The sequence below is a fragment of the Cynoglossus semilaevis genome, chromosome 12 (assembly GCF_000523025.1).
Source record: "Cynoglossus semilaevis isolate Cse_v1.0 chromosome 12, Cse_v1.0, whole genome shotgun sequence".
In the NCBI taxonomy this organism is placed as follows: Eukaryota; Metazoa; Chordata; class Actinopteri; order Pleuronectiformes; family Cynoglossidae; genus Cynoglossus; species Cynoglossus semilaevis.
Window position 1 is genome coordinate 1,467,423 of NC_024318.1, and position 12,265 is coordinate 1,479,687.

A 12,265-nucleotide genomic window follows, 5' to 3' on the forward strand; every position below is an offset into this window, starting at 1 on the left:
AGCAAAATTAACCCTTTTTTTGGCTCCTTTTGGTTTTTTTTTTTTTTTTTTTTTTTTGGTATTGTTTCTTTGAACCGAGTGAAAGGTAGTTTGAAGTTCAAATAAGTTAATAATGTACCTGATAAACCAGTTTATCTCGTTTGGTGTAAATCATGTTTGAACAGATTTTTTTAAATTTAATTTGAGAGCGTTATGTTTTTAAGCACAAAGGCAGTAATGTCCTTACGCCCTGTTTGTTCTGAACATTTTAAATGTAGTAATTACTTGATCACACGTGCAAACCAACACTTCAATGCACTGAACTGTTGTTCTTTGTGTTTTCAGTCGGAGCCTATCAGAGTTCTGGTGACCGGTGCTGCTGGGCAGATTGCCTATTCTCTGCTATACAGCATTGCAAAAGGAGATGTATTTGGCAAAGATCAGGTAGTGAATGGCTTTTTTTTCTTCCATCACTTCAGGAAGTGTCACAGCACATGTACAGGATTCTGACAGCAGGCAGCTGTAGATGTCAGTGGGTATTTTTAGTGCCACATGGAGGCATTTTGCAGATTTCCAAGAGGACAATGTTCAATGGTTGGATACCACAGGAGGGGTAACATTTAAGAGTCTTACACCAGTCAGGGAGAAGGATCCTGTGTCAGGTCTTCAGCTAACATTCTCCAGCCACACGATCCATGTGACACGTGTAGCATTCAGTAACGCAGGAGGCGTCGTTCATCGAGCTGCAGTGTTGACAGAACTTAATTATAATGGTGTGATGTGATGTAAGTGCGTTGTTTTCTTCTTCCATCGATCTTCCAGCCAATCATCCTGCTCCTGTTGGACATCACACCAATGTTGACAGTTCTTAATGGTGTGGTCATGGAGCTGCAGGACTGTGCCCTCCCACTGTTGAGAGGTAAACATTTTTTAAAGGGATAGTCAGTTGTTTTTTATCACATATCCCTGCTTTTTCACGTTACCAAGTACTGCTAGAAAAAAAAGGTTGTTGTTGGCTGAATTTGTTTAAGATATTTTAAAAATCTTCTCTGCTTATTACCTTGGCTCATAATATCAATACTAATATAATGCAAAGTGATTAACAGTCCTCATAATGTGTTGATGATACAATAAATTTGTGAAAGAGCAGTAAAACGTTAGCTTCGTTTGCTTCAATTTTGCCAAGTTTTTTTTTTTTATCGTGTTTTTTCAGGTCTTGTCTCTGCAAATATACATATATTTTTTGGCCTTACACACCATAATAACAGCAACACATGCGATTATCCACTTTGCATTTGTGACACAATCATGTCCCATCTTTTAGAAACTACAAAAAAAAAAATGTCCGCCTACTTTCTTTCCTGAAACAGCCAAAGATCAAGTGTCCATCATTCTGCTGTCATATCATTTGTGAGGCCCCATTATGTAACATCTCCATTGTGACCTGGACTATTTTCCTTTGACATGGGGCTTTGTTTGTATAGGGGCTGTGAGAGGCCCCTGAACTTACCAGCTAGCTACACAGACAACACGTCATGCGCCGAGACAAACACGACCAGCTGCTAATGACCGTCACTTCTGGTCACTGCACTGTTCGCAGTGTTGGGATGAAAAGGCCATGAATGAATGTACTGTTTATGAAGACACTGAAGGCACTTTTGTCATTTGTTTTGTATTCCTTTATCCACAGAGATTATTCCCACTGACCAAGAAGAGGTGGCGTTCAAGGACTTGGATGTAGCCATTTTGGTGGGCTCCATGCCCAGGAGAGATGGCATGGAAAGGAAAGACCTGCTCAAGGCCAACGTGAAAATCTTCCAAAGCCAGGGAACGGCTCTTGAGAAGTTCGCAAAAAAGACTGTGAAGGTGACAACAAATACATTTGTCATTTATCATCAGTGGCAGTCCCTACAGGAGGCGCTGTTCACTTTTGAATATTTACACAAAATCATTAAGAGGATTTTCTTTTCTTTTTTAACTCTTAGTTCTTGGTTACTGTTTAAATGTAGTTTAAATCACTGAGTTTTGTAAAACTTTGTTTGACCTTTGGTGTTAAATGTGGTTCTAAAATAAGTTAACTTGTGCATCTTGTTTGTTTTTGTTTTTTTTCAGGTGCTGGTTGTAGGAAATCCTGCCAACACCAACTGTCTGATTGCAGCCAAGTGTGCTCCCTCCATCCCTAAAGAGAACTTCTCCTGCCTCACACGTCTGGACCACAACAGGGCTCGCTCTCAGGTGCATTTCTTCACCTGCCTCTCCTGTTGACTCAAACTCTGTCTTTCTAGATTTATTTTTTATTTTTTCTCCTCATTTTTAGAGAGATTGTGAAATCTGAAATACCTTTTTTTGCCCTGAAGGTGGCAATGCGCTGCGGTGTTCCTGCCACCCAGGTGAAGAACGTAATCATCTGGGGAAACCACTCATCCACCCAGTACCCAGATGTGCACCACTGCCTGGTCAACATCTCTGGTAGTGAGGTGCCCTGCTACGATGCGGTCAAGGACGATGCCTGGCTACAAGGAGACTTCATATCTGTGAGCTGATCGTGTTTATTATGAGTGAAACTAAGAGAGACATTTTGTCGCCGTATGCGGCTCCTGTGTCGGCTGCTCAATAATGAACAACCTACATTATTTATGCAACGATCTTGTCACTGTAGGCGGTTTAGCAGAGAGGCGCCGCAGTCATCAAGGCCAGGAAGTTGTCCAGCGCCATGTCGGCTGCCAAGGCCATCTGTGACCACATGAGAGACATCTGGTCAGGCACCCCTGAGGTAAACCCTGTTTGAAGTGCACACACTTTATCACATGTATGCAAAAATGAAAAATAAGGGGAAACACATTAGAGTCAGAGCAGGCGATCGTTTCCATTTATCTCGTCCAGTCTCCGGATTGTGTTTGTTTCCTGTTTCCTTGTTTTCCTGATGTCCGTAGTTATTTGAAATCATGACCTCGCTTCAGTAGGTCAGGGTCGAGTCCTACGGTACAGGACGGGATGTTATTTTCCTCTGAAATGTGGGTTTCACTTCAGGGCTGTAGACTGTTCAGACTTCAGTGTTCAGTCTGATGACCACGGTGTTGTTGTACGTCTGTGGTTGGTGTTGGAGGTTTGATCTTGATGATTGTATTCCAGACAGGTCAAGTCCTGTTTTTTTTTCTCCTCAGGGAGAATTCACTTCTATGGGAGTTTATTCAACTGGTAATTCGTATGGAGTCCAGAAAGACCTTATCTACTCGTTTCCTGTCCACATCAAGGTAAGATGGGTTTAACCTTGTGTTAGCACCACAGCTAGTTGATTTTTTTTTTTTTAAAGGTGTCAGGTATAATTGTATAATTGTAGACTTTGTCTCCACATGTAAGTGTTAGAAGCAGGAGTTTTAATTATTGTATATGTTCTATTTCAGGTGCTCATGCTAATGCTAATTACTTTCATCCATTTATTGGTTGTAATGCACCCCTGTAGTCAACAACACCAGCATATAACAGACTTTTTATCTAGTAATATGTTGTAGGTTCTACCTTTGCCACTAGAGGTCAGCAGAATGTCATAATTTAAATTGTCTGTTTTTGTCTGTTTTTCTCAGGACAAGTCCTTTAAGATTGTTGACGGCCTCCCCATCAATGATTTCTCCCGGTCCAAGATGGACGCCACGGCCGCAGAGCTGATCGAGGAAAGAGACACAGCTCTGGCTTTCCTGGACTTATGACTAGACGGGGCAGCGCCACCACCAGTGACAGATGACTCCAAGACTCCAGATGCCCGTCTGTGATGAACCACTCCACCAGCCCCATGCATCGAGTGTGTGTGTGTTTGTGTGTTTGCACCTGAGATGAAGAGAGAACAGGTTAATGTTCTGTTGGATTTATACTCGTGTGTTTTGGACGTATACAGGAAGAAGAGAACATGCGCCGCACTTCCACCAATTGTAAGAAATGTACAACATTATAAAAGAGTTATAAACCCAGTAATCACTGTTTCTTTTCTCTTTTTTAGCCAGATGTCTGTTGTTTCTTGCCAAGCCGTTTAAATTGAAACTCTCTGTTGCTGCACATTGTAACGCATGTGTAGAGCTACGAAAACTATGTTGACATCCACGCTGCGCGTGTTATCGTTGTGGGATAAGTGAACAGCAATTTAAGGTCAGAAATATAGTATGTTCTTATATTTACATTTATGTGATTTTAGTGTTAAATCAATAACAAGTCAGTTGTAGTTAAATGTATTCGTCTTGTAAACAATCAGATTAGCTGTGACGTGAAGAGTCTGAATGTGACCTTTTTTTTTAATGACCACATTACCATTATCAAGTAAAGTTTCGAGATAATAGTGCATCGCCAGATCACTGCTGCAAAGTGTCATGGTACAACTTAACCAGGTAGGGGCAGTATTTCCCCGCAGTAAAACAAATACTTTCCATCCATCAGCTGGTCGTATATATTTGACTGAAATTATACATTTTGGAAAAACTAAAATATTTTCCTTTTTTTTTTTGGTTTGAAACTTCATATTAGACTTGCTGATCCAAATAGCTCGTATGATAATGGCTTCATTCAGAGCCGGTGAGTCTGACTTATATGAAAATCAGTGGTAAGTTTGTTGAACCGAACACTGAGTCAGACTTTATAACAAACCAAAAAAAAAAAACGGCCCTTGTATTCGGAGGAAACGGTTTGGCACGTAGCAAAAAGCCATTTGTGGGCAAAAATGCGTCACAGGGAAAAAACGGCATTTTCATTGGTTAGCATCATCACGTGGTCTTCACGTGATATGCCTGACAAAATTAAAGCGTTTTTTAAAACGAACTTTTCGTTTATATATATTTCGTAAATATTGATTTGATTGATTGATTCAAAGATTTCATTTTATTTTGTAATTTTTTGGAAACGGGAAGATTTAATTATGATCAAAGTTTTGTTGAAATGAAAGGGGAAAGAGGTGTATCCCCCGCCTTCCTGACTCGTCCCTGTGGGTTCCTCTGGTTCTTCAGACCCGCCGCAGGAACCAGGACCTGGACCAGGACTAGAACGACCTCATCGTCACTTTCACCAACGTCCTTATTTACACAGTAAGATAAATACGTCAAAGGCTAGCTGATATATTTGACGTTTTACTGCTGAAGGATGTCGCAATGTTGTAGCTCAAGTAGCGCCGTTTGACAGTGTGTGGTTTTTTTAATCATTTACCGTGTTGCGTTCAGGTACACAACGTAACCCATACATAGTGCTGCGTTTAAGTGTTTATCTGGTGAAATGTAACCGTCAGTTACACCAGTCGTGATTCCCCCGGTCGTTGTCGCAGCCTGTCGGTGTGTGAAGTTGTTGTCAGTCCGAAGACAAGTCACTCTGGTTTAATAATCTCGTCAACTTCGCGGCCCCGTCGTTCATTGTGTGTTTAACGAGTGTTTGACTTCTGTGTCACGATATTATTTCATTACACAAAAGCAGAGGGCGAGGAACGTGAAGAAGAAAAAAAAAAGAGAAAAAAAAAATGGCCCGGGGTTGTGTTGTGTCACAACCAGGATCTGTGACGTGGTTGCACGTACACAGGGAGGGTTGGGGAAAGGGAAGGCGGTGACTGACAGCGAGAAAAAGGTTCCTCCTCGTTCACATTCACAGAATAAATGAAGTACGCCGTGGGTGCAGTACGTGTGTGAGTGTGTGTTTGTGTCGGTGAACGGCTGAATGTGCACCTTTGAAATATCCAGGGTAAACAGGATGATCAGTCACTCCCCGTGATCCTCGGCTGTGAGTCGGTTCTTAAAGGACCCGCACCTTTCGACGGAAAGAGTTTCGGGATTATTTATTTTTTAAAGAACTTTTCCTTTTTTTTTCTTTTCTTTTTTTTTCCAAATCTCCGATTCATACGCTAAGAATTTAGCTTTACGTTTGTCCTGGTTTACTTGTTCTACTCACAGCAGCAGCAGAAACATGGCACTTCTGATTCAAGGTAAGTGGTCGCTGTTCAACACTCACCCACTTGAATAAAAAGAAAAAAAAAGTTGACTGTTAAACGTTTGACAGAATTCCTGCGGTCATGTTCTAGAAACGTATTCCAAGGAGCCAGTTTCCGTCTGTGTAATGTTCTGGAATCACATTTTCCCCCCAAGAAATTAGGTCATAGTTTCTTCTCACATCATTATTAAAGGCTCGCAGTGACTCAGTGAAGGTTGGCGAATACTATTAAGACCAAAAAGGTTTGACAGATTTGAACTTGTCAAATCTTTGAAGGTTGACGTTTTGTACCCCAAACTAATCTGTTGAATATTGTTATCATTTCGGAAGAAGATTACAATCCAAGGTAGTCAATGTCACGGATTTGCTACTAAATACAACCTGTCAAAATGATTGATTTGATCACAACGCGTGTCCGTCTCTGCACTCTGACTTACTTTATAGGATTCAGAGGCTGAAGTTAACACATTTTGAAATAGTTGGTTAATGACTGGGAGATAATTAGTTTATCATTTTTAGGGTTGGCTAACTCACTGACTGTTGGAGCCCAAAAGTTCAAATTCTATCTCTTCCTAGATACTGGATGCCATTCCCAGGCTTATCAGATCCATGTTGCTTGTGGTGATGCTGACGTGACAGAACTGTCAGTTATGATGATATATATTTGCCACAAGGTTTCAGTTTAACAGTACATGACCCATTAAGGCACTGCACTGACATGTTCTAAGAAAGAGAAAGCGCTGTTGAAGGTGAAGAGGAACTCTCCACAATAAGAGTTCACAGAGTGTTTTAACTTCAGCTGTGCTGCCTTTGAAGAGGGGGGAAAAATGTTTTTCTATTTTTAGCACAGACATAAATTCAGTCCATTTCTTAAGTTTTTTTTTTTCTACACTGGGAGAGTAGTTTAAATTCAGTCCAACTCTTATAACAGGTGACGGTTAGTCCACACCGTGTGACCTATATGAAAACTGGGCTACATTACTCTTGGCAGTTACCCACCTGGGATGCAGCGATTTCTTCTCCGAGATCATGTAGTCACTGAAAAAAACCCAATAACTTTGTACAGCTCTAAAAAAGTTAAAAAAAAAAAAAAAAACCCAATAAATTTGTACAGCTCTAAAAAAGTGAACCTTCACCGATTTGGCAACAGGTTAGGAGTCAAAGGTTCAGCCCTACACTGCTAGTCTGAAAGAAGGAAATAGTTGTCATTCAAGATTTAGATATAATTAATTTAAACACATTTATTCCCCAACTTGTTAGAGTAGGCCGGGAATGGCAAAATCCAAAGAATTAATGTCAAGAAATGCCACAAATCAACCTTCGTACGAACGTGTGTCCAGTCAGTAAAGTGATGTTTACTGACTCGTCCTCACCCTGCTGCAAACAAGCAAAGGTGGAGGAGGTAGAAACAAAATGAATTCAAACTCTTGAGTCAGACGCTGTACATCTTCAGGGAATGAGGCCTCTGAAAACAGATTTGCATTTTGTTTTGTGTGCGGTGGTGACAGTGAGTGTAACATAACTTTGCTTCAAATTTTCCCCTCAGGACTGAAGAATCCATCACACACCAAAAAGTCACACTGAGTCTGTCAATCACGTTTTCAGTTCTTCGAGTGTCTAATTAGTCCTTTGTTTTTTTTATTGTCACTGCGATATCCACACTTCACACAATCTAACGATGCGTGGTTTAGAACTGGTTTTACAAACTGTAAATGATTGACATTGTTATTTATGGTCGACTTCACCATGGGATGTTTACTGCTCTTGCTCTAGAGTAAGAAGGTCATTGGCTCATGTCCTCCATGTTGCTGTTCTTCATGTTCTCCAGCATCTGTGCTTGACGAGGGATTCGGGGTTAATTGTCCGATCTACTTGTTGAGGTGACTGTGAGCGTAATTTGTTGTTTGTCTCATCGTGTGACTTTTGCAGCAGTCGTGACCGGCTCCAGTCTCCCAACCCCCATCCTTCCCTTGCCTTCTATAGGTATCGTAATGAGGAAACAATATGGCCCAAATAACCTTTAACTATCTTTTAAGACCTCGCTGACATAACAGCTATTCATTTCCTGCTGCTCTGTGTCTGTAGTTGAATGTGTGAGTTCTGGGTCGGGCTTTTAAACTTCTTTTGGTACAACAACAACGACACAAAGACTGTTCCGTTGTTTTCAGATTCACTTGTATAAGATTAAATCTTCTCAGATCGCAGTGAAGTACTGAACGCTGACTTGTATAAGATGAAATCTTCTCAGATCGCAGTGAAGCAACTGAACGCTGAACACACACTAGGAGTTGATCAGATTGAAAATCATTTTTAGCCAAAAAAAAAAAAAACAGCCCACAAACGGTGTGGTGGATTGGATGAACTGTCCACCTTGGTGTTCCGGAGGCTCACAGTGAGAGGGGAAAACATTTCTGTTTTTATCCTCGACCACGGCAGCGTTAAAGCAGACAGAACTCGGAGATGGAAAGAATTGATTTTCCTCATGTTATGTTCATGAACTGATGTTCAGTTTTGGCTGGAGGTGGATGGTGATCCTTCATGGAGTTGAAGGAAGTTTTCATTTTGTTGACACCTTTTTCTGTCTATATATCAAGACTGTGTGTGAAAGGCAGTTCCCAGGAATTAAACAAAGAAGGCCTTTCACTCGGTTTAGCATCTGGTACACATTCAAGTGGAAGACAAATAATCCTCGCACAACATCACAGAGTGTTTGATTTAGAGAAGCAAATGACTAAACAAAGTGAAACCAGGGAGGAAATATGTAAGACATGAAAAGCGGCGAAAGGCATGACTTCGTTTGTGTGACATCCCTTGGAAAACAAATGTGCTAAGAACTTGTCTAATATTTATCTTCTGGCCATAACTATACATACCACCAAAGGAATTGGATTGATTGGTAGTGCTGCTATATGTAAAAAAAAAAAGGGTTAGCTGTGGAGGAGGCTAACGCACATGGTTCCAGTTATTGAGCAAAAGTGGAAAAAGGAGCTGTGTGAAGGTCGAGGACATGTTTCACGTTAGACTCCAGATTTGCTGCAGCTGCGTGACGCTTTTCTCCCATCCTCTGGTCCCTTCAGGTCTGACTAACGGACTGGCCAACGGAGTGATGGCTCAGTTCCAGGAAATGATGCGCCAGCAGCTGGAGACCCTCATGTACACCGAGCTGGAGAAGCTGCTGGACAACACCACTGAGGCCGAGAAAGAGGTACAGATTACACTGACTCACTCTCTTTGTCTCCGGATGACCATCTGGTTGTGATTTAAGGGGATGGTGGGTTCACGCGCAAGTACTTGGCAAACACAGGAGTGACACACTAGAGGCTAGGCGCATGTGTTTTTAAGCAAAACATTTTTGACGCAGAGACCCAGCCAGCTGGGCCTGAGGAGGTTTGTCTTATGTGAACGAAAGGAATTGTGCTTTGGGGCAGAGACTCATCTGTGATGAGAATGATACGCCATGTGTCGTTTATCTTTTCTTTTTTTTAGCTTGAACAAAAGTTTATGTGCATGTTGAGTTCAAGGGACCAGGATTTCTGACCCTACTTTTTGAACGGTCCAGCAGAATTGGACGCTCACGGTTCAGGGTTACGTCATGTTTTCCAGTCGTGTATTGGTCCACGTTGGTAGAGGCAGTGAAAACTGTCACCTCAGTTTCCTGTTTCCCCTTTCCTCAAAGCCTGACCCCATGACCTCTCCACTCCTTGTGCTCAAACAAATTTCACTCTCGTTTTTTTTAGCAGAACGAGAGTTCCATAGGTTAGCGTTTAACACGCCTGCCTCTGAAGCAGAGCGCAGGTAGTCTTGGGTTCGATTCCCAGAGTGACCACATGCTTGGCATCTGGAAAAGGATGGCACCACCATTATTTTATTTTATTTTTTTTATTGTCAGAATTTTACTCTTCAAATCAGGGATAAACAAAACTTGATTCAAAACCAGATTATTTTCTGTCCTCGATGAATAAAATATTTGTCCTTTCAGGTGTACGAGAAAGACTTCGATGGCTTCAAGAACCTTTTCCACAGATTTCTGCAGGTGAAGGGGCCTTCGGTGGAGTGGATCAAGATCAAGAGACCTCCCGAGGACTCGGTGAGTGGATTTCCTGTCTCGGGTGATTAGGTTTACAATTAAAACAGGGGAAAAAAACCAATGAATCCATTATTTTAATAGGTCTTGGTGCGTACGCCTGTTTATAACTCTCTGTGTCTGTCTGTGTGTGTGTGTGGGGGGGGGGTGGTGGAGAGGGACGGGGGCGGCTCTTGCACAACAAGGAGATTAGAATGATTCCAGTCAGGTAACAGTAATGAGGATGTAAGTCGATGTAAAACTCCTTCGTTTACAGAAACAGTTAAGGCTGGTTCATCAAGGAAATTCCGACGCGTTCCGAAGTATCACAGAGCAGAACGATGACGGTGAAATGGATACACTGCAATCAACTGACTGACAGTGTCAGTGTTAGTGTCATTTGGTCGTGCGCTCTCAGCAGTTTCCCTTCGTTTCTGCTGCCTTTGACCAACACCTTGCCCTCCTTATATCTGCAGCTCACTTTACGGTCTGTAAATTCTGCGTGTGCGAATGTGAACTATTCACAGCAGTCAAGCTGGTTGAGCCAGAGAGGAATATTAGGGAAAAAAACAAAAAAAAAAAACAAAACCCTATAGAATTCCACTGATAATGACACCATCCATCATTATTACTAGTAGTAGTATTTTATTATTTTCCCATGATCTTTTTCTTCCTATTGTTATTCTAATTCCTATAAAATATAGTCTCCTAAAATTTTTGAAAACAATTATTATTAAATTATTAATTATTATAAATTAAAAAACAAATATTAAGTTTGGAAAAAAACAACATCTCAACTGTGATATTCTCACACAAACTCTGATTTTGACCTGAAGCCTTTCTGGGGGCTGTTGACTCAGTAACAACAAGGACAGCCCCCCTCCTCCCCCCACTCCTGCTTTTTGTGCTATTCTCATCATGTTACAAAAACAACCGTTTCTGTGACACATCAGTCTCTGAAAAGTCCTCATGAAACTCTGGTCATTTATGATTGATTTTTTTTTTTATTTATTTTTTTCGACTTATCTTTTTTCCCCCTTCTGACTTGTCAATTATTTAATGAATTAATTGAAATAAATGTATTATTTTGACAGGCATACAACAATTGCAGTATTAAATGACTAAACCCTTAGGAGGGAAAAAAAAAAAGACATGTCATCGTCCTGTCTTGTCCTGCTCCCGTCTCCAGTTTCATGGTAAAGAAACTGGAGATTAAAAATTCCTTCAGGGACTGTTTGACCTAGTAATTGGTGGGAAACAATTAAAAAGGTATTTCACCTAAATTTACTCATTTACATTTTCATCCACGAATGAATCAATGAATAGAAAATAGAGGAGCAGTTTTGTTTCTTTTAACGTCTTTAATCCGTCCTCAACATTTACAAATTAGTCAAATTTTAGCTGACATTCAACACATTTTTTGTCACTATGAGGGACCAGTGATTCTTTGTTTTTGTTTTTTTTTTGAGCCACGTGGCACAGGCCTGGTAAATGTCCGTTTGCGTGCAGGTCCGAGTTCTCCCGCTTTCTTTTTTCAAAACATGAGGCTTTGCTGTACGGAGTGAAGCTGCCACAAAATATCGTCCCTCCTCAGGTCAACGTTTGACCTTTAAATCGCATTTCAACAGTCGAGGGGGGAACGAGGGCTGGGAAGTTAGGACCAGTTCTCGTAGACGACCAAGAATACAACAACAACAACAGAAGTCCAAAGTGTCACAGTTGTGGTACAGCCCCAGATATGACACAGTTGATGAAGGAGTGAATTCATTAATGGATCTGAACTCAGTTCATACCTTAGCCAATGATAATCACTAAGGAATTGAGTCAATACGTGATGTCAGTAATGGAGTCTGAGTCTGCAGATTTTTCGTCCGGAGCAGCAGTCGAGTGGAGGGGTTCAGAAATTATGGGATGTACACGGTCATACTTTATGTTAAGTGTGTTTAAAGTAGCTCTGACTTCTAGCATGTACTGCTGTGTCAGTGCAGTGAACACTCACACACACACACACACACACTCACACACACACAAACACGTCCAAATGATCCTGGGTGAAAGTGTTTACAGGCCCAACGAGATTCTCGTACGTCTCAACATCCTCTCAGCTGAATTGAAACTGGAAAAACAGCTTGAAACAAGACAGGATTTCAAAGAATGAACCAAGAATGACTTGGACATTGGATATTTAACTAAATGGAAAAACAGAAACAAAAAAAAAACTGATCCTCCAATTGCAGCGCTCAGCCCCAGAATGAATATATATATATATAT

The 12,265-nt window shown here is 41.1% G+C and overlaps 2 protein-coding genes across 4 annotated transcripts in view; both read left to right on the top strand.

Moving 5' to 3' along the window:
• Positions 1-3,948, top strand: part of LOC103386933 (malate dehydrogenase, cytoplasmic-like) — a 4,306-nt gene extending 358 nt beyond the window's left edge. Inside the window, exons 2-9 of the mRNA XM_008321379.3 lie at positions 325-423; positions 802-898; positions 1,670-1,845; positions 2,092-2,214; positions 2,337-2,513; positions 2,639-2,752; positions 3,144-3,233; positions 3,564-3,948. Coding sequence (XP_008319601.2) covers positions 325-423; positions 802-898; positions 1,670-1,845; positions 2,092-2,214; positions 2,337-2,513; positions 2,639-2,647 — 681 coding nt within the window. The 3' untranslated portion in view covers positions 2,648-2,752; positions 3,144-3,233; positions 3,564-3,948. The remainder of the gene's footprint in view (positions 1-324; positions 424-801; positions 899-1,669; positions 1,846-2,091; positions 2,215-2,336; positions 2,514-2,638; positions 2,753-3,143; positions 3,234-3,563) is intronic.
• Positions 3,949-4,837: 889 nt separating this feature from the next.
• The window catches only part of ugp2b (UDP-glucose pyrophosphorylase 2b), a 23,399-nt gene continuing 15,971 nt past the window's right edge, over positions 4,838-12,265 (top strand). Inside the window, exons 1-3 of one of the 3 annotated variants that reach the window (XM_008321378.3) lie at positions 4,838-5,045; positions 9,009-9,136; positions 9,911-10,018. In XM_008321378.3, coding sequence (XP_008319600.1) covers positions 9,038-9,136; positions 9,911-10,018 — 207 coding nt within the window. In that variant the 5' untranslated portion in view covers positions 4,838-5,045; positions 9,009-9,037. Of the gene's footprint in view, positions 5,046-5,086; positions 5,927-9,008; positions 9,137-9,910; positions 10,019-12,265 lie in introns of those variants that run through there. The other 2 variants (XM_017037284.2, XM_008321377.3) reach the window with 2 other exon arrangements.